Raw genomic sequence first — 26,475 nt, 5'->3', positions numbered from 1 at the left:
ATTTGCAACTGTAAGAATTTCAGATGACTTTGCCAAGTTTTTTAGTATGTTAAGTTTATTCTTATTCTTTTGCATTTGCTTATTCATGTCTGTTAAATTTTTATTGTAAACATTTTTTTTACTAAATAACAATGCTGAGAGCATTCCAACAGGTAAACTGTGGATTTACCTCCTCAAAACATGGCATCCTCCAATCAAAATTGTTGTTACAAGCACATTGCATTAGTATCATTATTATATTTTTACAGGCTTTAACAGAAGCACAAGAATTATGTAATTTAGTTGGAGAAATTCTTCATACCATCAGTCACAGTTACCATAGTCTGAGTGACCTTATGATTGACCTTAGTCAGCCTCCTCCTAGACACCTGTATGCTGCATTCATTTCACAGCAGGTACCAACTACAGCAGTTATTCAGCAGACTATACCAGTCAGAGTAAGCCAAAAACAAAAAAAGGACATATGCAAAATTCTAACAGTTAATAGTATTAGAGACCTGCAGTCTTGAGAGAAAAATGATTTTCAAAATTTATTTTATTTTATATTATCTTGAGAATTATTTTTTTTATGCCCCACCTACAATAAGAGACGAGCATTATGTTTTCTGGTCTGTGTGTCCTTCTGTTTGTCTGAAGTCTGTCCCGTTCAGCTTTTGATGAAGTTAAAATCCAATAAACCCAAAATTTAGAACACATGCTCCCTACGATATGATCTTTCTTATTTTAATGACAAATTCAAATTTTTACACCAATTTAACAGTTCACAGAACATAGAAAATGATAGTATGAGTGGGACATTTGTGTACTATTGACACATTTTTGTAATTTCATATTTTTACTCTCTGGAAATATCTTTGGTTAAAAAATCCATATAAAACATGGTTCCAAAAAAAAAAAAAGTAGTATATTGAAATTAAGGAAGTTTTAGTTACTAACACTAAGAAAAATAAAAAAAATGTGTATGTTTACTTGGGATGACTGGTAATAAAACAATTAACAAATTATAAGATTTAATACTTAATTTCTGACAAATACAGAGAACGTCTTGTACACAATTATTTGTTGACTCTATATTTTAGGCACAGATTAATATTGGGCCAGCAGTTCAGAGAACGTCGGGTACCCAATCCAGTGTTCCTACAAGTACAGGTGCGACACAGTCAAATCAGCCTGTAACCAGTTCAACTGGTACCCAGTCAAGTGTGCCAACAACATCAGCTGCAACATCAACAACAGCTGAATCTCAAGAACAAGTAAAAAGTTTATGACTTGTCTAAAACAAATTGTTCTATTCAATATTTGTATACTTTTTTCCTAAACTCACAGTTTTAATAGTTGCTAAATTTCAAAACACCTATTTTCCGACTGATACTTTTTCCTGGATTGAGATAACGCCACAAAGCAAATATCTTCATGTCTCAATGTTCTTTGATGCATTTTTCTTAAATGATCCAAAGTATGGGGTGATATATTAATAAAATTGTAATTAGAAACTCCACTATTCTAATCATAAAAAGCAATTTTCTAGTTAGTGCAACAGATAAAGATACATCCAACTGTATACAAAGACATTTTTAGCTCACCTGGCCCGAAGGGCCAAGTGAGCTTTTCCCATCACTTTGCGTCCGGCGTCCGTCGTCCGTCGTCGTTAACTTTTACAAAAATCTTCTCCTCTGAAACTACTGGGCCAAATTGAACCAAACTTGGCCACAATCATCATTGGGGTATCTAGTTTAAAAAATGTGTGGCGTGACCCGGTCAACCAACCAAGATGGCCGCCACGGCTAAAAATAGAACATAGGGGTAAAATGCAGTTTTTGGCTTATAACTCAAAAACCAAAGCATTTAGAGGAAATCTGACATGGGGTAAAAATGTTTATCAGGTCAAGATCTATCTGCCCTGAAATTTTCAGATGAATCAGTCAACCCGTTGTTGGGTTGCTGCCCCTGAATTGGTAATTTTAAGGAAATTTTACAGTTTTTGGTTATTATCTTGAATATTATTATAGATAGAGATAAACTGTAAACAGCAATAATGTTTAGCAAAGTAGGATTTACAAATAAGTCAACATGACCGAAATGGTCAGTTGACCCCTTTAGGAGTTATTGCCCTTTATAGTCAATTTTTAACCATTTTTCGTAAATCTTAGTTATCTTTTACAAAAATCTTCTCCTCTGAAACTACTTGGCCAAATTAATCCAAACTTGGCAACAATCATCTTTGGGGTATCTAGTTTTAAAAATGTGTCCAGTGACCGGACCATCAAATCAAGATGGCCGCCACAGCTAAAATAGAACATAGGGGTAAAATGCAGTTTTTGGCTTATAACTCAAAAACCAAAGCATTTAGAGGAAATCTGACATGGGGTAAAAATGTTTATCAGGTCAAGATCTATCTGCCCTGAAATTTTCAGATGAATCAGTCAACCCGTTGTTGGGTTGCTGCCCCTGAATTGGTAATTTTGTGGAAATTTTGCTGTTTTTGGTTATTATCTTGAATATTATTATAGATAGAGATAAACTGTAAACAGCAATAATGTTTAGCAAAGTAGGATTTACAAATAAGTCAACATGACAGAAATGGTCAGTTGACCCCTTTAGGAGTTATTGCCCTTTATAGTCAATTTTTAACCATTTTTCGTAAATCTTAGTTATCTTTTACAAAAATCTTCTCCTCTGAAACTACTTGGCCAAATTAATCCAAACTTGGCAACAATCATCTTTGGGGTATCTAGTTTTAAAAATGTGTCCAGTGACCGGACCATCAAATCAAGATGGCCGCCACAGCTAAAATAGAACATAGGGGTAAAAGGCAGTTTTTGGCTTATACCTCAAAAAACAAAACATTTAGAGCAAATCTGACAGGTGGTAAAACTGTTAATCAGATCAAGATCTATCTGCCCTGTAATTTTCAGATGAATCTGACAACCCATTGTTGGGTTGCTGCCCCTGAATTGGTAATTTTAAGGAAATTTTGCTGTTTTTGGTTATTATCTTGAATATTATTATAGATACAGATAAACTGTAAACAGCAATTATGTTCAGCAAAGTAAGATTTACAAATAAGTCAACATGACCGAAATGGTCAATTGACCCCCTAAGGAGTTATTGTCCTTTATAGTCAATTTTTAACAATTTTCATAAAATTTGTAAATTTTTATTAAAATTTTCCACTGAAACTACTTGGCCAAGTTCATTATAGATAGAGATAAATGTAAGCAGCAAGACTGTTTAGTAAAGTAAGATTTACAAACACTTCACCATCACCAAAACACAATTTTGTCATGAATCCATCTGCTTCCTTTGTTTGATATTCACATAGACCAAGGTGAGCGACACAGGCTCTTTGGAGCCTCTAGTTATTAAATACATGTAATATTTTTTTTAGTTCGATTGTAAGTTGTTTGATTTCAGAAATAATCAATTATACTTATGCTACAATTTATAATTGCTTCCTACAGGCACGTGGTCAAGAATCAGCACAACCCACTGCTGGAACAACAGGTTCACAACCAGTTAGTACAGAGAATGGCACTACACCTATGTTTATTGAAATGGGACCGGAAATTGTTTCTGTCAGCAGTGTAACAGCTCAAATAGTAACAGAATCAGAAAATCCAACAACATCATCAGGAAATACAGGTAAAAGAATGTTTTATGATGTTCTTCAAACATTTTGAGTACACACAAGAGGTAAAATGCATATATATTGTATAAAACCTGATAGGAAACAATTTTGTTAGTTTGGGGTGTCTTAATAAAACTACCACATCATATGCTTTTTATGAATGAGATTCCTGGAGGTCAATCAGTGTACATGACATCATTAAACAATCCACTGACTGTGGCGTTCGAACATAAGCATTGTACTAAAAATGTACTTAGGTGAATTGAAACAACTATAAAGGACTTCTGATGAAGTTATCCATTGTTGGATACTTTGAAAAGTCATTCAGGCCACCATGGTCAACATTGTGGTCTCTATAATTTGCAGACTTACCAAGAGGCATGATATATCCCTTTGTTAGAATTGGTTAATAAGCCACCCATATCTTCTTAGTCTGTCACTCTAAAAACATCTGGCTAAAAAGATTGAACTTTAGATTGTTAAGCTTAGCCTCATTTAGTCTGTCACTCTAGAAACATCTTGCTAAAAAGATTGAACTTTAGATTGTTAAGCTTAGCCTCATTTAGTCTGTCACTCTAAAAACATCTTGCTAAAAAGATTGAACTTTAGATTGTTAAGCTTAGCCTCATTTAGTCTGTCACTCTAAAAACATCTTGCTAAAAAGATTGAACTTTAGATTGTTAAGCTTAGCCTCATTTAGTCTGTCACTCAAAAACATCTTGCTAAAAAGATTGAATTTTAGATTGTTAAGCTTAGCCTCATTTAGTCTGTCACTCTAAAAACATCTTGCTAAAAAGATTGAACTTTAGATTGTTAAGCTTAGTCTCATTTAGTCTGTCACTCTAAAAACATCTTGCTAAAAAGATTGAATTTTAGATTGTTAAGCTTAGCCTCATTTAGTCTGTCACTCTAAAAAGCTAAAAAGATTGAACTTTACTGCTTAGATTGTTAAGCTTAGCCTAATTAATCAAGGATTTTGATTGTCTAATAATCTTTTATCACGATTGTTTCCCTTGTGGAAAAATTAGAAATTGTGAACCAACAAACTTTTCAGTGTAGATTTTCACAAAGTCTATTTAAGAGGTATTTTTAAGATGGAGGAATTGGGACAAGCAGTCAAAATCATGTTGTTCATCTATTCATTTTGACAGGAATGGAATGCAGATGTACATTCTTTTAATTTGTTGTCTGTAATATATTTCTTATAAATTGAACAATTATTGAATATATTAACAACTACTTATTCTTTATAAAATTTTATGATTTAGGCACAACTACAACACACCAGATACTACCAGAAGGTGCTGGACCTATTACTAATGATCTGATCAACAGTATTGTTAACTCAGTTCTCGGAGGAATTGCCAGGGGAGGTAATATTGTTAAAAATTCATTCAATCTCATCTCAAATTAGGCACTTAAAAAAATTCAAACATCATCAGAAATAACATTTAACTATAATTGATTTTATTGATATCAATGTTTTGAAGAATCCTTGTAGCTCAATTTTTTTTTTACTTAGTTTATGTATTATTTAATGAATATTATAGATCATTAAATGGCACCTAATGAGTAGTGAGTTTTGATCAATTACTTTTGTTTTACTCCATACTTATTACCATAAATTAAGAAGAATGGTTTGGTTCTTAGGAAAGCTGGCTTTTTAAAACTTTTAATTATTAATTCCAAATGTAATACTAATTGTAATTTAATCAACTTGCAAGATTTTTGTGGATATAATTTATGATAGTTTATCATCTTCAACAAGTTTGTTTTAAGGTTATGATATAGAAAATGTAGTAAAATAGTTAAACATGTGTTTCTGTAACATCCAATTGCATGAATTAATGAAATTAAATTATATAAGAAGAGCCAAAAGAAAAGGCCTTGCACAATTTTTAAATGTGTATGTAAAATTGAACATACCTAAAATGTTCACTTTTTAAAACAACAATTTAAAACTATCATTATTCAGGCCCAAGATTTGGTGGACCCTCTAATGCAGTACAGATAGAAATTGGTCAATCTGGTCAACCAAGAGCTCGATTTGCCAGATTTCCAAATGGTTCTGGTGTTGGTAGAATGAATGTCCCATCAGGTTTCAGTACGACAGCAACCCCATCAACAAGTGCATCAGGTACACAAACAAGTAATGCTGAATCAAACTCTTCTGGGACCCAGACTGGAACATCAAACACATCTGAAACACAGACACAAACACCAGGAAGACCCAGAACTACAGCTTTTGTTATGCCTGGTGTTCCTGGAGCTGGATTACCACCAGGCATGAGTATTGGTGGAATGCCTGGATTGCCTGGCATGCCTGGTTTGCCTGGGTTTCCTCCTTCTGTGGATCGACATCTTCCCTGTTCATCTCGGTACTTCTTCAGGCTACAAAGAGATGAAGCCAGAAGAAACAGACCATCAAATGGAGAAAATAATCAGGTGAGATGATGGAAATTTTTATATATCAATAGTCATTTGTGACAATTATAGATGCTTAACAGTCCTTTTCCCTGTATCATACATAGCAGGGTTTAAGCTAGGATTTTGAGGGATTTAGTCACTTTAGCGCGCTATTAAAATTTACCTTTTTTGTGTAACAGAAAGGAATCAAGGATGTATATTACTAGCTTCATCTTTGATTTTGTCAGATTTTAAAGGCCATTGTAGGCATGATTAGCAGTAATTGTATGGTTTGTCTGTATTGGCTCTTATTATGAAAAATTCTGACATCATGGACATGCGATCCGGAAATTTATTTCAATATTTCTCTTCATAGATATAGGAAGATGTGGTGTGAGTGCCAATTAGACAACTCTCCATCCAAATAACAATTTAAGAAAGTAAACCATTATGGGTCAATGTAAGGCTTTCAACATGGAGCCTTGGCTCACACTGAACAACAAGCTATAAAGGGCCCCAAAATTACTAGTGTAAAACCATTCAAACCGGATAACCAATGGTTTAATCTATATAAAAAACAAGAAACGAGAAACACGTATAAATTACATAAACAAACAACAACTACTGTACATCAGATTCCTGACTTAGGACAGGTGCAAACATTTGCAGCAGGATTAAAGTTTTAATGGTACCAAACCTTCTCCGTTCTCCCTTTTTCTGAAACAATAGCATAACATCACAACATAGAAAAACGCACGATAAAATATCAATTGGCAGGCTTAACTCAATCAAAAAACGTAAATTATTACACTATGAACAAATAAATTTGATCTGCGATATCTGAATGCAAATGCACAGCTAATAAAATATTAGGGACAAACATTCAAGCCAAAAAGCAAACAAATAAGTCCAAACAAAGCCAAGGCAAGACACCACTGCGAAATATTTAACCCTTTAAAATAATCACTGTTGAAAAAAAAAAACGGTTCCAGAAGACATTCCTGATCAACAAAAGATAGACTCATTTGTTTGAAACAAGGAATCACAGCAGAAATTAACTTGCAATGGTTGCAATGGTTATCTCACTGCATAATTATTATCCTTATAAAACGTCTAAATCAGTATTTAGAAATCACCTTTCACACATGCATAGCACACAGTACAGGAAGAACCTGTTTGACTTGTGAAAATATTTTCTGACCGTTTTGATTAAAGTTCTATATTTTAAATGGAATTTGTCAAAGTTTTTGATGAAAATTTATATCAAGTATTATGAAAATGAGGTCTATTTACAAATCTACAACAAACTAACTTCAATTGTGATCGTTTGAGAAATATTGAAATTTAATGCGAACTGTCCAGGGAAAAACAATTTTGATCAAACGACAAAACTGTACTCCTGGTTGATGAAATGCCAACTGACTGATCTTCCTGGTGGAAAAAATTATGATGGTCAATTATGAGGTTCAATTAACGGATTAGTGACCCATCCAATGGCGATAAGCAGATTAGTGTAATCACAACTTGTAACACCTGTTGCAAATGTTAATTACCTGGAGGTCATAAACTTGTCAAAAACATAAAGACAGGTAGATTTATAGTATTTTAATACGAAAACATTTTTACACTTTCAAAATTTAAGTGACGAAATTGATTTGAAATACTTTCATGAATGCGAAAATCGTTTCGTAAAATACATAAGTGAGGAGCGCTAGCAAAATCACTGTAAATAGACTTCAAAAGTATCTGCATGTTTGTAAATAATTTTTGTTTCTTTAATCTGTTGCTAGCTACTACTTTCAGAATTTCTCTTCAGTTCCTTGAGAAATTTAGCAAAAATTATTATTGGGAAACTAATCCACCATTCTGCCTCTGATGAAGGTCCTTTATGGACCGAAACCGGTCAGGCTATCAAACATCACCAGGCGCTGTTAATTATGTGTATTGGTATATACTATATTTTTATGCTTTTACATTTTTCTCACTGATACACATAGTTAATATGGCTTCTACTAACAAAAGCTCCATGGAGCTAATGTGTTTAGAGACTACTTATGTCAGTACACCTTTCCTATATTGCCTATTATTGGGAAACTAGTTGAATGAAACCTGTTAAATAATTTTGGAGGTTAACTAACATGGCAACCCACACATAAAGTAGTATATTAGGTAAAAATGCAAATATCGTCTAGTTTCTTGAAATCTGTTAAAGATAAAGAAAATATGACAAAAGGGGGAGGGGGGCAAAAATGTTGATAAGTTCATTATGTACATATTGTACATGTTGACCATATCGACATGATAGAAGTTATTGCCCTTAAATGATATTTTTTTTATTTTGGCTATTACCATTAATATTTTAACAAATAAAAGGAAATTGTAAATTGCAGAAATAATCACCAAGTGTATTTTTTCTCTTGTATCTTAAAAAGGATAAGAGATGCGGAAAGATTGGTCTCACATTTTGAAGAAAATGAAAAACAACACAAGATCTACAAATAAGTCAAAGGAATCAAATCATCAAGAATTTATTTATGGTGTTGCTGTAACCTTTTTTTCTAATTTTTTGTCGAGCCTGCGACTTTAGTTGCAGAAAGCTCGACATAGGGATATTGATCCGCCGGCGGCGGCTACGGGGACGGCGGTGGCGGTGTTAGCTCACTTCTTAAAAGCTTTATATTTTATTAGGTGGAATACCTGGATGCTTCATACTTTGTATATAGATGCCTCATGTTACGAAGTTTCCGTCAGTCACATGGCCAATGTCCTTGACCTCATTTTCATGGTTCAGTGACTACTTGAAAAAAAAGTTAATATTTTTTGTAATGTTTAATTCTCTCTTATTAGTAGTCATAGGATAACTATATTTGGTATGTGCGTACCTTGCAAGGTCCTCATGCCTGTCAGACAGTTTTCACTTGACATCGACCTCATTTCATGGATCAGTGAACAAGGTTAAGTTTTGGTGGTCAAGTCCATAACTCAGATACTATAAGCAATAGGTCTTGTATATTTGGTTTATGGAAGGACTGTAAGGTGAACATGTCCAACTGGCAGGTGTCATCTGACCTTGACCTCATTTTCATGGTTCAGTGGTTATAGTTAAGTTATTGAGTTTTGGTCTTTTTTTCTTATTATATATGCAATATTTAACTATATTTGGTGTATGGAAATATTTTATGATCTAATTGTCAGTTGCGCACGTTTTATTTGACCATGACCTCCTTTTCACGATTCATTGCTCATGTTGCTCAGTGTTAAGTTTTTGTGTTTTGGTCTGTTTTTCTTAATGTATAAGCAATAGGTCAACTATTTTTGTTGTATGGAAGAATTGTTAGCTGTACATGTCTGCCTGGCATTGTCCATCTGACCTTGACCTTATTTTTATATGGTTCATTGGTCAATGTTTAGTTTTCTTGGATAATGTTAAGTTTATGTGACAGTTGTAATAAAGCTTTAAATTTAGGACTATCTACAAAATATCAATGATTAGTAAAGAAGGCGAGACATTTCAGCGTGTGCACTCTTGTTTAATATTTAGCGGTACCATATGCATTTAGCCGTTATCTTGGAAAAAAATGATAGAAAGTTCAAAACTTGGTCCATTGAAATTTATTAGCTAAACAAGATTTTGGCTCAGTTTCCATTTTACATATATTTGTATTGCATCGTATCAATTTTATGTAAAAATGCCAGGTGAAAGTTAAATCTCCATGGACTTTAGATTGTGCAAAAATGGGTAAATATATTTCATGGTGACTAACATTTATTGTTAATATTTTGAACAGTGCTAGCTAGATACAATTTGAAACTGGCATTTATCAGTAAAATTCTGTTACAGACAAGTTATGTTTTGAATGCAGGTTCTAAATAGTTTTGAAACTTTAAACCAAATTTGAAGAAAAATCTTATTATTAAAAAAAATTGCTATTATTTTCAGGAAGAATACATTAATAATATGTTGAGTGGTTTTATGCAACAACTTCAACAAGAAACTAATCCTCACCTTCATCACCCAGCACCCAATGGTTCTAATCAACCACCAACAAACACAACAGCTGCCAATCAACAACCGTCAACAGCATCAAATGGTGCCACTGCTCCAAATCAACAACAGCCAACATCTAACCCTGGTTCAGGGCCAATACCTGCTATGAACAATAGTGGGTCAGCTGATCCTTTTGTACAGGTAATATATATTCTCTTGTGAGTTTACAAGTCTTAATTTCACTTTTAGCAAAAATTAATTTATTCAAGCTTTCATGCAAATTTTCTTATAAATTGTAAGTTTCGATTTAAACTTTGTATAGAGCTCTTCAAACAGTTACTTTGTATTCATTTATTTTCATAGGAACCAATGCAATTATTGTGGATTGAGGAAACTTGCATTTTCATGGATATTTAAAAACTTGTTGATTATCATTTACAAAGTCTTTTCATAAAAATTCTCTAATACTGAATTACAGTATTATAATTAATCAATATTATACAGATATATTTGAATCTATCTTAATACTACTTGGAAATGTATTTTGAATACTTTGAATGAAGAAGATTTTATGATGTCAAAATTGTGCTAAATTGTACCAAAAATTATGACTTAAATGCAGAATTTCCTGAAATCCTAAAAGATAATTGATAGAATTAAGGAAATTGATAGATACTTTGAAAACATCATTTTCAATACTGTAAATTCAGAAATGATTGCATGCATTTATTATTGCAATTTTGTCATTTTATACTTAAATGTGAATTTAATTTTTGCCATATTAAGAAAAGTCCTGTTTAATTCATATAAAAAATTTCAAAATGCTTGTTTAAATTATTGCGCTTATAACCGTTGCATTTTTCGCAATAATAAAAACATCGCAATAATTTCTGACATTTACAGTATTTTTATTATTCTGCCCATTTTAGATGTTACACCAAGCTTCATCACAGATGCCTGGTGTTATTGGTATACAGATACAAGGAATGCAGGATGGACAGCCTGCCTTCTCTACAATATTTGGCATGCCACCACCTGGACAGAGAAGGCCACCAGGAAATCAGCCACCTCAGACAGGACCATCTGCTGGACCTCCAGGAGATCAGAATTTTGCCACTATGTTGAGAGATTTCCTTCAGACAGCTTCTGCAGTAAGTATTTATTAACATAATAATCAGAATCAAGGTATCCTTGATTGACCAACTTTGTAATCATCAGTCATCTTTGTTTCAAAATTTTTAAATTTTGAATTGTTTTTAAGCAAGCATTACACAATAAACATGCTTTATTTTTGTATTAAATGTATACAGTTTTGGTACTTTTTCTCAGGTTCTTTTTTTAACATTTTTTTGTGAGAAGTGAGATAGGTTATTGCAGGCAATGCTTTATAGCCACTTTAGATTTAAATCAATAACTTATACATTTAAATTTCAGCAACAGAGACCAGCTGCACCAGCATCAAGTACAACAAACACAAGCAATAATGGTACAACTGCCTCCTCAGAACAACCTGCAATGACTGACGAGGCATTTACACGTCTTATCTCTGGTATTGGTAGTATGGTATCACAAACAGCTATGGGACAGCCACCAAGTCAGACTATTTCACAGTTTTTGTCATCCTTAGGGGAGGGCTACAATACAGGGGAGGAAGGTAATATTTTTTATACATGTTCCTGTCTGAAAAATGCTTAATTGTATCCATAGCTAATACTGTTATTAGGGATTAACCCCTTACCATATAAAAGAAAGCATCTAAAATTATATTTTGCATCTCATTTCACACTACATTTAAAAAGAAAGAAAAAAAAGAAAGTAACAGTCCTAGTCAATTAATATTGGAATCTAATGTAAATCTATTTCACTTTCCTTGGAGATATGAAGATCTGTTCACTCAAAATATGACTTTTTGAGGTAGAACTTATCTTCATATCTCCAATAAAGACAAAAGAAATCAATGTTTTATATCACTACTTTCTTTGACTTTTTAGAAAATAGAATACATTTGTCCAAGGAAGTATATTAATTATAAATTATTCATTACAATAAGGGTTGCCCGGAAAATTTATTTTTCTATCTTCAGGTGTGTTTATAAATGACCTTTTTAACTGTGTGTCAAGACACTTATCCCTGCCTGATTTACTGCAAGTCTTTTCTGGAAATGCTGCAGCATTAAACCGTTTACGAGCACCATTACAAGAATTTATAAGAGGTCGAATATTAAACGATGGTGAACCCACAAGAGAAAATATAGAAGCTGGTGTTAACAGGCTTATAGCTAATATGACAAGTGAACTGAAGAGTGCAGAGGTATGTACCTGTAGCAAGTACTTCTGTCAGATTACTTTGCTTTACATTAGATATAAAGACAATATATTTATATATATTTATGTAAAATTAAGGAGAGAAAGAAAATAGGCTGTATTTGTTAACCTTAGTTATTCAAATTTTTATGCCACACCTACGATAGTAGAGTTTTTGGTCAAGGTAATTTTTGATAAAGTTGAAGTCCAATCAACTTGAAACTTAGTACATATTCCCTATGATATGATCTTTCTAATTCTAATGCCAAATTAGAGTTTTTACACCAATTTCATGGTCCATAGAAACATAAAAAATGATAGTGCCAGTGGGGCATCCATGTACTTTGGACACATTCTTGTTATTCATAAGTTTGAATATATGCAGCCATTTGGATTTATACCTTAAAGGTTACTGATTGGAGTATGATTCTTGAGCAGTTTAATTGTATATATCTGAAAATTAGATGTAGAGAATTAGTCAAAAATGCTGGTGTGACGTTGAACTCCAACTGCAGTTGTTATTGGCTGGACTAAAAAGTCAACCAAATATTTTGAACTTTGGCATACAGAAGCTTAAGTTTATGAAAAAAGGAAAAAAAATCAAAAATTGTCTTACATGATTTAAGTGTACATGTCTGTTAAAACCTGTTGTAATTTTCACAATATATTTTACTATATGATACTCCATTACAGGAAGTGACAGAAGTAAAACCAGATATAGATTTTGCTGCCACATTAAGTAATATTTGCAGAGTACAACTGACAGCCATTTTAAGTATGATTATGCAGACACGAGGTATGTCTATCTGATTTAAAATGCTTGTAATGTTTTTAAAGTTTCTAACTGTGAACTTCAATTTATATTATAATTGCTTCCTTTTAGGAAAATTTGTTTTATTTTTGAAAATGAAACATTCGTAATTACAAAAAAACACAGTATAAGGCATAATATATAGAAATTACATAAAACTTGTAAATTTATGATTTTTTTTTTTTATATAAGAAAATATATGTTCTGTCAACTATCAACCAAATCAATTGTTTCCCTATATATTTAACAGAATTAAAAATTATTATTATTTGCTGGATTGAAAGAAGTAAGAAACCTACTTATAGTAAAATGTTGTCATCTGGGCTGATGGCTTTGCCAGCAAGTTAAAATGAAAAAAATTCACATTGTTCTTTTAATTGAAATATCAAATTCAGGCTATGTGCATGTGTGAAGTGTTGAAAACAACTAGAGCAATTAGTCAGGATATCACATTTTTGTCGAGCCTATGACTTTAGTCGAAAAAGCCAGACATAGCAATCCTACATTCCGTCGTCGTCCACATCCACAAATATTCACTCTGTGTTTAAAGTTTTTGAAATTTGAATAACTTTCTCAAGCTATACTGGATTTCTACCAAACTTGGACAGAAGCTTTTTTATGTTCATAAGATAGTATCCAGAAGTAAATTTTGTAAAAATAGAATTTTATTTTTTCTGTATTTTACTTTAATATAAATGGACTTTCTTTTCTGTCAGGAAACATTACATTCACTCTGTGGTTAAAGTTTTTAAATTTTAATAACTTTTTTAAAATATCCTGGGTATGTACCAAATTTGGACATAAGCTTGTTTATGATCATAAGATAGTTTCTAGATGTAATTTTTGTAAAAAAAAAAATCAATTTGTTTTTTTCTGCATTTTTACTTATAGATGGACTTAGTTTTTCTGCCAGGAAACAACACATTCACTCTGTGGTTAAAGATCTTAATTACTTTCTAATATATTTTGGATTTGTACCTATCTTGGACAAGCTTGTTTATGATCAAAAGCTAGTATCTAGAAGGAAATTTTGTTGAAATTTTGTACCTGTGTATCTATTTTTTACTTATTAATTGACTTAGTTTTTCTTCCAGTTAACATTACATACAGTCTGCAGTTAAAATTTTTAAAACATTTATTAGATTCATAAACTATCATGGATTTTTACCAAACTTGGACAGAAGCTTCTTACAATCATGACAATCAAGAGATAGTATCAAGAGGAATATTTTTATTGATTTTTTTCTCATTTTTGTTAAGGCTGAGATTAACAGCAAAAGTAGGCGAGACACTGATTTTCGCGGAACCCTTACAATTTGATATAAAGCTACAAATTTAAATAGTCAATTGAACATATTATTTCTTTTTAATAGGTGGAGATGTGCAGTTTGGTGCCAGATTATATGAGATGTTAAGACAAGCTTTATCTGAAAGTGTAGTCCTTGCTAGATATTGTTTAGTTGGAGGAATGCCAGCCTTGAGCAGACTTGTACAAAATAGACTTGTAAGTATAATCTTGGAGTATATAAGTATATCAAATATGCATGTTGTTCTAGCATCTTGCCTTGTTGAAATAATACTTTTCATAGACTTTCATGTTTCAACATAGCAAATTTTTACCATATGAGCGATTCAGGCTACTTGCTGTAAAATCAAATATTATGTTTCTTTAAAAGGTTGAAAATAAATCAATTATTTGAGCTTTGCAAACAGATGCACGCTTATTCAGACTTAACACAACAAATGTCATTTTGCAGGAGAACCTAACAAGGGGAGTTAATCCATTAATTCAACAGTGGATGGCCAGTACAACTACAGCACAGCTTAATTCATTTGTACCTTCAATAAGGGTGACAGAAGAGCAAATCATGCACTATGTTGTAAAGAAAGATAAAACACCTAGTCGAGAAGCTCCAATGGAAACCAGTCCAGTTGTCCAATCTCCTGGTGCTTCTGCAGTTGAATCTCCACAGGTATAGATGGTCTCTATTATGTAATGAAATCTTAAATTTGGACGGACACTAGAAAATTGATTAGGATATGTTGTGTAGGTAAAGAAATTCAGGCTTGTATCAGGTCAGTTAAGGACCTGTCATAGAGTATTTTGGAAGGGTTCTTAAAAATGTGAAAAAGGTGGTACTTTATCAATTCCATGAATGTAATTTCCACTTAAATCATAGTTCATTGACTTTGAATATTGTACATATTTTACAATTTATAATATTGCTATTGTAATTTCTACATTTGCATTCACTATCAAAGGAGTTGATTCACCAACTAAATATTTTTGCCTTCAAAATATGATAAATTTTCACTTTAATAATGAAGTGAACATTTGATTAAAACATGTCTTAAAATGTCAAATTATTCCAGTTAAAGCATGTTTTCATTAGTTGCATCATCAATGAAGTACTTGAATAACTCAAGTTTATTTGAAAAACACCTTTACAGGGCCATTTATTGGGGTTACTGGCTTTTCTCCTTACAAACAGTAATGACATATATCTGTGTCAACATTTAATTATTTTAAGTTACCTGCAACAATAGATCAATTAAATGCATGAGTTATAAAATGTAACTACTATTGTACATGACATTTCATGATAAATTATATTACCAATGCATGGGGAGCAATAAAAAGCTTAAAGATGTAAAAGTACATGGTAGGCTAATCAACCTAGTGAGAAAAAAAAATTGGTTGGGTTAAATTTGTTTTGAGGTGTTCCTTGGTTGGTAATTTTGTTTGTTTTTTCTTATCTAGTCAATGGAAGTTGAAACAAAACTTGACAGCAAATCATCACCAAGTGGTGCCGCTAACGTTGTTAAGAAGCCAGTTTCCTTGACAACATCACCAGGAGCAGCTGCTGTTGAGGAACAGGTATCGAATGGGGCCACTGGAGGGGAACCATCAACTAGTTCTGAAGGAGATACTTCTTGGCAGAAAGAGATCCCAGATGTATGTATTTATATATATTACTTATTGTATATCTTCACTTATATGTCATATTTTGAAATGTGTTTATTTAAAAATTGATGTAAATTTAGATAATTGAAAAATAAAAACTTTGGTAATTTAATATTCATACACTTTGTAGCGATGAAAACTATTTGAAAAAATTAGGACATATTTATTTTTTCTTGCATAAAAAATGGTTTGTGTTATTGCTCTGGAAGAGTGTGTCATTCATATTTTGTTCTATTATCTTTGATGGTAGGCAAATTATTAATAAAAAAAATGCATGACCATTTCTAAAACTTATGTCTTAATTTTGACCATGTATGTGTTTTAGGAATGGGTACCTATAATAAATGGTGATATAAAGAAACAGAAACAACAAAAACATCAACCTCCTTTTAGTGATGCTTATTACCAAGGAATGCCAGCTAAACGAAGGAAGGTAAGTCTTAGTAACAGTTATTATTGTTTAAGTATCTATCATATATAAGTATAACTTATGTATGGTCTTATGTAGTCTTTTTACATTTTATTTAAATTTGGCTTAACAGAGATATTTGAAGCAGCCAGTTCATAACACTTTTACAAAATAATTTCAAATCTTTGCTGAAGGTGGTACCTAACACTACAGGGAGACAACTCTGTAAAATCAGCTAAACGTTTTAATTACGTTGTACTGTTAAGGATATATTAACCTTTTCAGTAATCAAAATAAGTGTTTGTCAAACTTCTATGTAACCAGTGTATTTTTCTGATAAAACGGTTGGTTCAAATTTTTTGAAATTTTTATATTTTTGTCAAAGTAAATACTTTGTCAAAATTTTATGAAAATTAAACGAGCCAAATTAATTTTAGTTAAAGTGTTGGGTACCACCTTAATCAAGAAACTCACAGTAAAAAAGATGTACTCATATTTGAACTTGTCTTTTCACAGCTAAGATGCATTATAAAACTTCTGATTTTTCTTCCAAGTACTTAATATTTTGTATTTTAATTTATTTTATCTAGAAAGCACATGCTGATTTATCCGTATTAGGGCTGATTTGCTCATATCATTTAATAAACCATTTTATCATAATATTTTTTTTATGTTTTTAGTTAAATCAACCATTTGATGCATCAAATCCTGCATTAGATTTGACAACTTCAATAAGAAGAGCTGTGGCGTCTGCAGGTGTTGAACCAATCAGTAGTATTGAAAATCTAACTAAAGAAATTGAAGATAATCCTGAATTATTGACTGAATACGAGGAACATACAAGGAACTCAATCATTGACAGACTTCAGACAGATTCAGACTTTGCTCCCGACAGATTTCCAAAATCTCACGAATATTTTAAGGGAAATAATAAAAAGTGATAATATTGATGTGGAAATAATGACTAGTGATTTTTCATCTTTATTTATGAAATAAATTGTGTAAAAAAAAAATGTTGGTTATATAAGTACTGTGGATTCATTTATTTTAGTGGGTACTAATTTTTGTGGATTGAACAAAACTTACACTTTGGTGGACAATTATTTTCATGTTTCTGTCAAAGTCTGCATACAATCCAATTAAAAATTTGTAATTTGTTACCAATGAAATTCACAATAATTGGTATCCAACGAAAAATAATGAATACACAGTAATAGTTTTATGTACATGTATATTGTTTAAACTGGTATGAAAAAATATGAATATACTGGGTATTTTATAATTCGATATTTTGACATTGGAACATGATCGGTAATTTTTATGTTTTATTCAAGAATAATGTTTTTATGAGGTATTAAAGGTTTCATGGTTTGTAGATCCCATGTAAGATAAAGCTGATATGAGACATAACTGTTATTTGTCATTAGTCATTCATCCATTGCAACCTTTAATACAATTAATTGATGAGTTTTAACCAATGTTTACGTAATTCATGTTTTACAATGTACTGTTTTAGAATACACCTTTAAGTCCTGCCATTCAAACTGTACAGCATCATATTGTGGTATGAAATAGAGATTAATCTTTAAAGGTGTCAGGGGCCTCAATGGCCAAGTGATCTAAGTACACTCAGCTCCAACTGTAGATTGTGGTTCTCTCTGGTTACTCTGGTGTCAGGGGCCTCAATGGCCAAGTGATCCAAGTACACTCTGCTCCAACTGTAGATTGTGGTTCTCTCTGGTTACTCTGACGTCTTCCCTAATTAAAACTGACAGCACAAAATACAATCAGCAAAAAGAATTAACAAAGATAGCTTCATCAACGGAAACTAGAAAAAGTATCTATAAAAGAATTTCCTCATTTTTTTACTAATCAACTTTATGTAACACATTTAAAGGAGAAAAAAATTAAATAAAACTGAACTGCTTTTTTAAGATGCCATCATGTATATTAACTATTTATATAAATTTCATAGTTTCATAAAGTGAAAACATATAAATAGCCTAAAACCTTAGATAGCATTCATATTTGTTAATTAGTTTGTATTACTTTGTATAGATCTGCAAACTTCAACATCTTCGAATAATGCTGCTTTCAAAAATGTCAACTGGTTGATAGTTTATGCCCTTTAAGCAATGTACTCTGAAGGAACCCTCCAATTTCTCACTACCATGATGTGCTCATTTAGTTTTTGAATTAAAATTGTCTTTGCATATTTTTATATATTCCCTATATGCTAGGTTTTAGCAAAAGGTATAGCATGGTTGAGTTCGAGCATTCCATTGAGGTTTAAAGTGTGATAGAGTATTTGGTTCTGAAAATCATTATCACAATTTGAAATAAGAAACTGACCACACCTTCACCATAAGGACTTGGGTGTTAATACCAATATATAACACTGCCATGTAGTTAACATGGATATCCTTTATCTTTTAAAACATTATTGAAAAACTGTATTCATGATTTTTAATTGGATATCAAATTTTATGGATTATGTCAGTACACAGGAACTTCAAATTTAAATGTTTCAAAGAACTTCATATTTTTAAAGAAATGTATGCAGACTTGGCAAAACAACGAAACAAATATCCAGGAAAATGAGTTTTCCTTAATCCTTGAAAATAGATACCCATCAATCCATACTAGCTTATTTCAAAGGGAGAATTTGTTTATATATTTATATATATTGGCCATAATGAGAAGCTAAACTGATCAATTTAAATATCAGAAAGTTGATTTCAAGTGTAAATCGCATGTAAGAATAAGTACTGGTAAACGATTTTGTATTTTGAATTACTTCCACATTGGGAAATATGTATTATAGTAATTTAATGTGTAGCTGTCTCTGTTTATTTTTGTGTACTGATATGATAAACTCTATTTGTAATAAGAATTAGAGTGAATCAGAATTCTGAAATTGTCCTCAACAGAGCTTCAAAATGATCCCAAAGGTTTATGCCAAACCTTTTTCTTTTTTGCACCTTTGCAAGAAGCAGTTTGTTGTATTGATTTGAAAGAAAATTTCATTATAAAATTTCCTTCTTTTTACTTAAATGCTGAATAAACCCTACTAGTTGTAATTTTATGTGATATTCTAATGTAAAGATAAGACTTATCCATTTTATATATAATGCTATGTTTACAGATTAATTTCTGCTCATTTCAAAAGGAATTTAATTATAGTAGAATATGAATATAATTTTATAGTGAAACCGGTTTTGTTGCCTAAACAGAAATTTCTTACAAATATTAATAAAATAAAATTTTAACTGTTATCATGTCATTTTCGAACATATTTTAATTACTCTGGTTTCAATTATTTCGTGTACACCTATTTTTGTTGATTAAGGGGAAAAAAATTGTGGATATTAAATTTGATTGCTCTATCAAAGTCTGCATACATGCTTTTATAACTTCATTTAACATTTTAATTCATGGTTAAACTATAATCCAGAAATCCACAAACATTGGTATCCCACTTACAGTAAAGAAACCACAGTAACCCCAGTTAATTGTATGATCAAAAGTTACAAATGTAAATTGAAAGCACATTAAACAGCATTGAATCTTAATGCATATATATTTTATACAAATCCATTGTCTTACAGTAAATATCATTGATACACAGTTGACACTTCTAATGAAATGGACTCAAAAAGATTCATTTTCTTAATTTGTCAATCATATGAAAACCTCTTTAGATAGCTTGTTTTACAATCTAATTTTGTGAGATGATGTAAGCAATTAATCTTGTTTTGCATGTTTGTGCTTTAAAGTGGTCACAAAAAATAGAATTCAAAATTAAGTATTTATGTGAAATATGATATCAATTACCTGAATAAAACTTTTCTGATTAAACATCATTCACATTAATATAACATTTACCTCTTTGGCTTTATAGAATTATGACAGGAGTTACATCTATCTAAATTATGGATTTTTTTGAAGAATGGACAAAAATTCAAAAGACTATTGATTGTGATTTTGCAATAATAAAAACCTTTCAATAATTGCTAAATTTACATTATTTCAAATTTCAACTTTCAAGACCATTTTAGCTTATATTTCACTAATGTCTCACTTTGTAACATCATTCTGACACTCCCTAAGTTCCGTCTGGAAACTGCATCCCTCTAAGTTCATTTTAAATAATATTGCACTGTGTTACAACAACTCATGAACTGAATACTATACCACTTTGTAATTCATTCTGAATACTATCCTAATACTTCATAATTTCATTCTGAATAATACATCTCTTTATAAGATCATTATAGTATGTATCATTTTTTGTAAGTTTTTGGTAGTTAAGATCTTATGTTACAAGTTCGTGTATGTGTACCAATTATTTTACTTTGTAACTTTCTGCTACCATATGACTCATTTATTAGTTCATGCTAGCAAACAGATAATTTTATAAGTTCATCATTTGTTAAGTCTCATTTGTAAGCATTTGCTGACCAATAAATCACATTGTAAGATCATGCTGAGCAATATTTCTTTTGTTAATATAAGATGGTATATATCTGATTTTGTATGCTAATGCTAGACCCTAGGTTCCAGAAATACACACAGTGAAAGTATTTCTTTTGTTGTCCCAATATTAATGTATTGCATTGCATATTAAAGGCATATACATTTAATCTTTCAATTCGGTTTCTCAGTCTCAATTTCAATATTATTTAGAAGACAGAGGGAAAAAAAGATTGTTCATTCCAGCTGAGATGATATCATTGATACTAGAACTGATATAAATCAGATTTTTTATAAATGTCTGTAATTCATATGGTTAATCATGCAGGGTTTTAAGGTCAAGTCCAAAAAGATGATAGTTATCCTAGAAAATTACAATGTCTGGCATCTTGATACATCTAAGAGAGATATTTTCTGGTAAAATAGAACATTATCACAATGACTTATGGAGAACAGTTCCTCCAAAACGCTTGTTAGTTATTCTTTCAGTCTGCATGTGCATGATGTGAGTACAGTGCTCAACAGTTTCCTAAAGTAGACCTCATGGTCAATTTGTGGCATTCACCACTGAAATGCAAATGATTGTATGTAATTGACACCTGAAGACACTTATTTCAGGTTAGGAATGACTCACTGGAGTTGGCAGTATTCTTTTATCCATTGGAACTATGTGATAACTCCGGAGTGGAGATGGTGCAAAATTCTGAGATGAAATTATATGTATATATTAAATGCTTGTGCTAGTTATTTAATAAAATTTGGTACACTGTATTGACATCATTGTTGATTCCAACATATTTTCAAATGCTATTATTTGAATTCTTTCCTTGGGCAAGTAAGAGTTCTGATACAATGCCAGTATGATTGAAAAACAATAACACTCAAAGGTGGGATTATTAATTGGAACTAACTCCTCTCTAATGCAATCTTAATTGATCAATTGATCAGTCAATATTATCCCCTGTGTAACTGTGTTACATAATTGAATAGAAATTTCGTTACACAATCATTTTACGAGCATTTTGAAAAAGTTCATCTCTACATACAAATCTATAGTTGAATTAATATCTCTACATACAAAATATGCGACGATAAAATCTTAGCTATATGAAATTCGATTGGGGTGTTGAGGTGAATTTTTATCCTAGGCGTTATATAGACGTAGTAACTCATTAAAATGTGTAGTTTACTTGCTATATAACTTAGCCAAAAAAGAGGGGAGAAATATAGCTAACTCACTATAATGATTTAAAAGAAATCTACCTTCCGAAACTAACTCGGATGTGGTGAAGACTCCATAAGTCAGTAAGTCTTGTGTCTTATCTAATTTGAGTTAAACACACAAGAAAAGATATATTAGTTGATTTTGTCGGATTTTCCGGTTTGTTTTTTTTTGTCTAAAAATATGAATTATATTAATTCCCTTTAAGAAAAAAGAATTGTTTTAAAATTGGAAGATCTAATGTCCGAAATGTAGTTTGTTCACATTTTTTTGTAATTCTTTGTGCAACGTTGCTACGACACAACATTCATATAATACAGGAGTCGGGGTCAGTGGCGAATTTTTACCCATATTTTTGTTATTTTATTAACAAACTTTCAACGAACTGGCTCAAAACCTTGGTAGACGGTCGTTTTTCATACATAACTACATACAACCAGTCTACATACATATGTAATTCAACGGAGTTCACATTTTTATCATTTAAAGCATTTGACATTAATGGCATATCTGGGACTAATCTAAATTATTCACAACTCTTATAGGCTCCGTGTTATTAAGATCTTGACATACCTTCAAAAATAGTGGAATAAGTTACTTTTGGAGTGTCAAGAACTCGTTGGAAGCACTTGATAAATTGCATGCTTATATTGGTGATTTTGAATCTGTTAAGTTTTGATTTTTCTACCCTGTATACCACATTGCCTCACATTCTCATTAAGAAAACATTCACCCACCTAATTAACTGGGCATTTAAAAAGTCAGAATGTGAATATATATGTTCAAACTCTTTTAGGTCATTTTTTAGCAGCAATATAAAAAAAACTATGTCAATTGGACATGCTTTGATACTACATATGCCCTTGAAATTTTACTAGTAACATTTTTGTTCACTTTGGAGAATCCGTATATCGTCAGGTTATCGAAATTCCAATGGGGACTAACTGTGCACCACTTATTGCGGACCTGTTTTTGTATTGCTATGAGTTACAATTTATGACAAAAATCAGCAAAGACCCATCGAAACAACATCTGATAAACAAATTTAATAATACTTTTAGATATTTGGATGATATTTTGGCTCTCAATAATGACGACTCCAGTGTGTACACTAAAGAAATTTATCCTGTTGAACTTACTATAAATAAAGCTAATACTAACAATGACCACTGCCCTTTCCTCGAGCTTGATATCTATATCACTAACGGAAAGCTTAATACTAAAATTTATGATAAAAGAGATGATTTTTCATTTCCTATCGTTGATTATCCATTTTTAGATGGTGACGTTCCCTTGTCACCATCTTACGGTGTTTATATATCTCAACTTGTACGATTCGCTCGTGTGCGTAACAATGTTTTGATTTTTACAAAAGAAATTTATGTATGACTGAAAAATTATTACACCAGGGTTTTCGATATCACAAACTAGTCAAAACATTTACTAAATTTTATCATCGGTATAAGGACATCATTCGTAAATATAGCTCGAGGTATACGTCTAAAATGGGACGGATGAAGCAATGTCTGTTGGTTTTTTAATTTCTAATTCAGGAGAGTAAATCAATCCGAATTCCGAGGCACATTCAAATTCGGAAGTCCCCTATCAAGCGGCAAAACCAAAATTTTCTACTTATTACTACATCAAGATGAATAAAATGATCAAAATGAGAACCATATAAAAAGCGAAGACTTATGTTTTGGAAGAGGTATGATTGCAGTTGTAAATTATCTTTTTCAACACCTAGAAAATATATATAGTACAGAAACTAAGACATACGTAAATGCCACAACACTTTGCTTTATATAACGATCAACTAGGTATGTTGAATTTACAAGTTTGTTTAAACAGAAGAATTAATAGCCATTCCGTAGTAACTGAGTTAACCTCCTGTTCGTGTTGCTTGATCTCTAGTTTGTCGTGAGATGGTCAATAATATTGGCCTGCTTCTTTATTTTCGTTTTTTTTATTCACCATGATAACGTTTTGTTTTCTTTCACTTGTTCATTTTTCTTATTGCCGGTTGGGTTCTTTATTACCATGTTTTAAATATTCAACATAAGCATTGTCAATCAATTATGCAATGTTTAACTGTTTTGATCTGAGCGTCACTGATGAGTCTTATGTAGACGAAACGCGCGTATGGCGTATTAAATTATAATCCTGGTACCTTTGATAACTATTGAAGTTGTATAAAGACCAACAATGAAATTAACCATGATTCTTTAGATTCTGAAAGGGCGAATTGTCGATTGCTATCAGCGAGGATTACAGAGTGTTCTCTTAATGTTTGCAACATTTGTTATCGAATTTAAATAATTTAATCGAAAAGTAATTTAATAAAGTAAAAACTATTAAGGATTTATAAACTATACCAATCCTTGAAACTCTGTAGATATCGTCTTTTGATGACATAGCATAAAAAACATATATTACATTTTCCTTTAAATAAATTAACTCAACATCCTTTAATGTTTGGTGAAAGACATCAATAGTTGACCAGATGTGTTCCTTTTCTAATACTTTGCTTCGTTATGAGAATGCACACATACATAAAGTAATGGACAAATGTTACAACCCAATCCATCCTGGATAGAAATAATCCGTGTAATTCATTCTTTTCTCCAAACCTGATCCTGGTTTAGCTGGCCATTTGAAGTATGTCACTACTCCACCAGCCAACCATCCAGACCACCAACCAAAGCTTATAATTGTATGGTTGCAAGATTCCAATGTTGCCATGTCAACCTCAGCTCTGTTTTGTATGAATTCTACAGATATATCAGAAGGCATGTATTTTTTGGCCCAAGCTATTTCATTAGATGCAACTATAAATATAATATTTGTATATCTGTCCTTGAAATATTTGACAGCTCTTATCAGATATTCCGGTGAAGCAACATTCCTATCTCCTCTATTAACTAAATCACCTCTTCGTATATGGACACCTACTAATGTTGTATTATAGCTAGGTACATAGTTGAATTTATGGAGGATTTTGATTATATTTCCCCTAACGTTATTCACAATTTCTGCACGAAACGTGAGTTGCTTTTTCAATTCCTTAATAAAAGGAAAGAAATATTTCCACGATTGTAAGTAATGCCGTAATCTAAAACTTTCTTTTTGATTAAAATTTGTCAGATTTTTATCATGTGTAGCTGACATTCTTTCGCTTCTTACTTTAAAACTATTGCAAACGCTTGTATCTTTCCTCACTTCAATAGTGAGCTTGAATATTCTGTTTATTCTGTCATTTTTGTTTAGAATGACAGTCATATTTTTAGACTTTGCCTTCCGAACGTAGAAGCAAATTGAAATATATTATTTCCCAAACGCTGCTTGAAAACGGGACATAACGCTCCATTGTGTGTCAACATGTCGTTTTTACGACTTGTTGAAAGTCCTTCATTTTCGAATGTTATTTTGTGTCTTTCATAGGGCATGGTTTCTTTGTCCTTACGCATTACGTATTTCGCTATGTGCGAACTGTTCCCTGTTTCTAAGATCAATAGAATCGGAAATTTTCCACAGAGTTGTATACCACTCACAATCAATATGTTTATATGACTCCTATAGATATAGGAAGATGTGGTGTGAGTGCCAATGAGACAACTCTCCATCCAAATAACAATTTAAAAATTAAAGCATTATAGGTTAAAGTACGGCCTTCAACACGGAGCCTTGGCTCACACCGAACAACAAGCTATAAAGGGCCCCAAAATTACTAGTGTAAAACCATTCAAACGGGAAAACCAACGGTCTAATCTATATAAACAAAACGAGAAACGAGAAACACGTATATATTACATAAACAAACGACAACTACTGTACATCAGATTCCTGACTTAGGACAGGTGCAAACATTTGCAAACATTAAACCTACATAACCTGAAAAACATTATACCTACATAACCTGAAAAATATATCTTGACATGTTTTGACTTGTAAGGTTATTATACTGAGTTTCGTATCTCTTTTTCGTGAATAAAAAAATTATTACCTTTTCAATTTAAATGACTAGTGGTGTTATGCTTATGTTAACCTTTATCTTTGCCTTTATTTTTGACAGACATCAAAATCATTTAATGATAATTACAAAAATGTATGAACGACTTTTTTGGTTTAACGTCAAATGGCAAAATATTACGAACTTATATCAGGACAGGAACATAATAATTATGGTGAAGTGACAAGGAACCCTGCTTTGTATTAAACCGACATACTGAACCGAATTTTAAATTGCAAGTTTACAAAGCGACATTTCGAA

General features: G+C 31.7%; 2 protein-coding genes across 4 annotated transcripts in view; one reads left to right on the top strand and one right to left on the bottom strand.

The window, feature by feature from the left end:
- LOC134707460 (large proline-rich protein BAG6-like) overlaps positions 1 to 21,752 on the top strand; it is a 30,447-nt gene extending 8,695 nt beyond the window's left edge. For 2 of the 3 annotated variants that reach the window (XM_063567211.1, XM_063567212.1), the window contains exons 10-24: positions 249 to 437; positions 1,080 to 1,253; positions 3,462 to 3,642; positions 4,897 to 5,001; positions 5,604 to 6,073; positions 9,975 to 10,223; positions 10,952 to 11,173; positions 11,457 to 11,676; positions 12,106 to 12,332; positions 13,019 to 13,121; positions 14,510 to 14,640; positions 14,894 to 15,109; positions 15,898 to 16,092; positions 16,427 to 16,534; positions 17,191 to 21,752. In XM_063567211.1, the coding sequence (XP_063423281.1) occupies positions 249 to 437; positions 1,080 to 1,253; positions 3,462 to 3,642; positions 4,897 to 5,001; positions 5,604 to 6,073; positions 9,975 to 10,223; positions 10,952 to 11,173; positions 11,457 to 11,676; positions 12,106 to 12,332; positions 13,019 to 13,121; positions 14,510 to 14,640; positions 14,894 to 15,109; positions 15,898 to 16,092; positions 16,427 to 16,534; positions 17,191 to 17,451 (3,051 nt within the window). In that variant the 3' untranslated portion in view covers positions 17,452 to 21,752. The remainder of the gene's footprint in view (positions 1 to 248; positions 438 to 1,079; positions 1,254 to 3,461; positions 3,643 to 4,896; positions 5,002 to 5,603; positions 6,074 to 9,974; positions 10,224 to 10,951; positions 11,174 to 11,456; positions 11,677 to 12,105; positions 12,333 to 13,018; positions 13,122 to 14,509; positions 14,641 to 14,893; positions 15,110 to 15,897; positions 16,093 to 16,426; positions 16,535 to 17,190) is intronic. The other variant, XM_063567213.1, reaches the window with a different exon arrangement.
- A 3,024-nt stretch (positions 21,753 to 24,776) lies between these two features.
- LOC134705817 (galactoside alpha-(1,2)-fucosyltransferase 2-like) lies at positions 24,777 to 25,373 on the bottom strand. Its single transcript, XM_063564534.1, has one exon. The coding sequence runs from the start codon at positions 25,371 to 25,373 to the stop codon at positions 24,777 to 24,779; it is 597 nt and encodes a 198-aa protein (XP_063420604.1).
- Positions 25,374 to 26,475: the final 1,102 nt, after the last annotated feature.

This window comes from Mytilus trossulus, chromosome 2, assembly GCF_036588685.1.
Source record: "Mytilus trossulus isolate FHL-02 chromosome 2, PNRI_Mtr1.1.1.hap1, whole genome shotgun sequence".
NCBI classification, from domain to species: domain Eukaryota; kingdom Metazoa; phylum Mollusca; class Bivalvia; order Mytilida; family Mytilidae; genus Mytilus; species Mytilus trossulus.
Note: the sequence above shows the minus strand (reverse complement) of the source record. Positions and strands in the feature narration are given on the sequence as shown.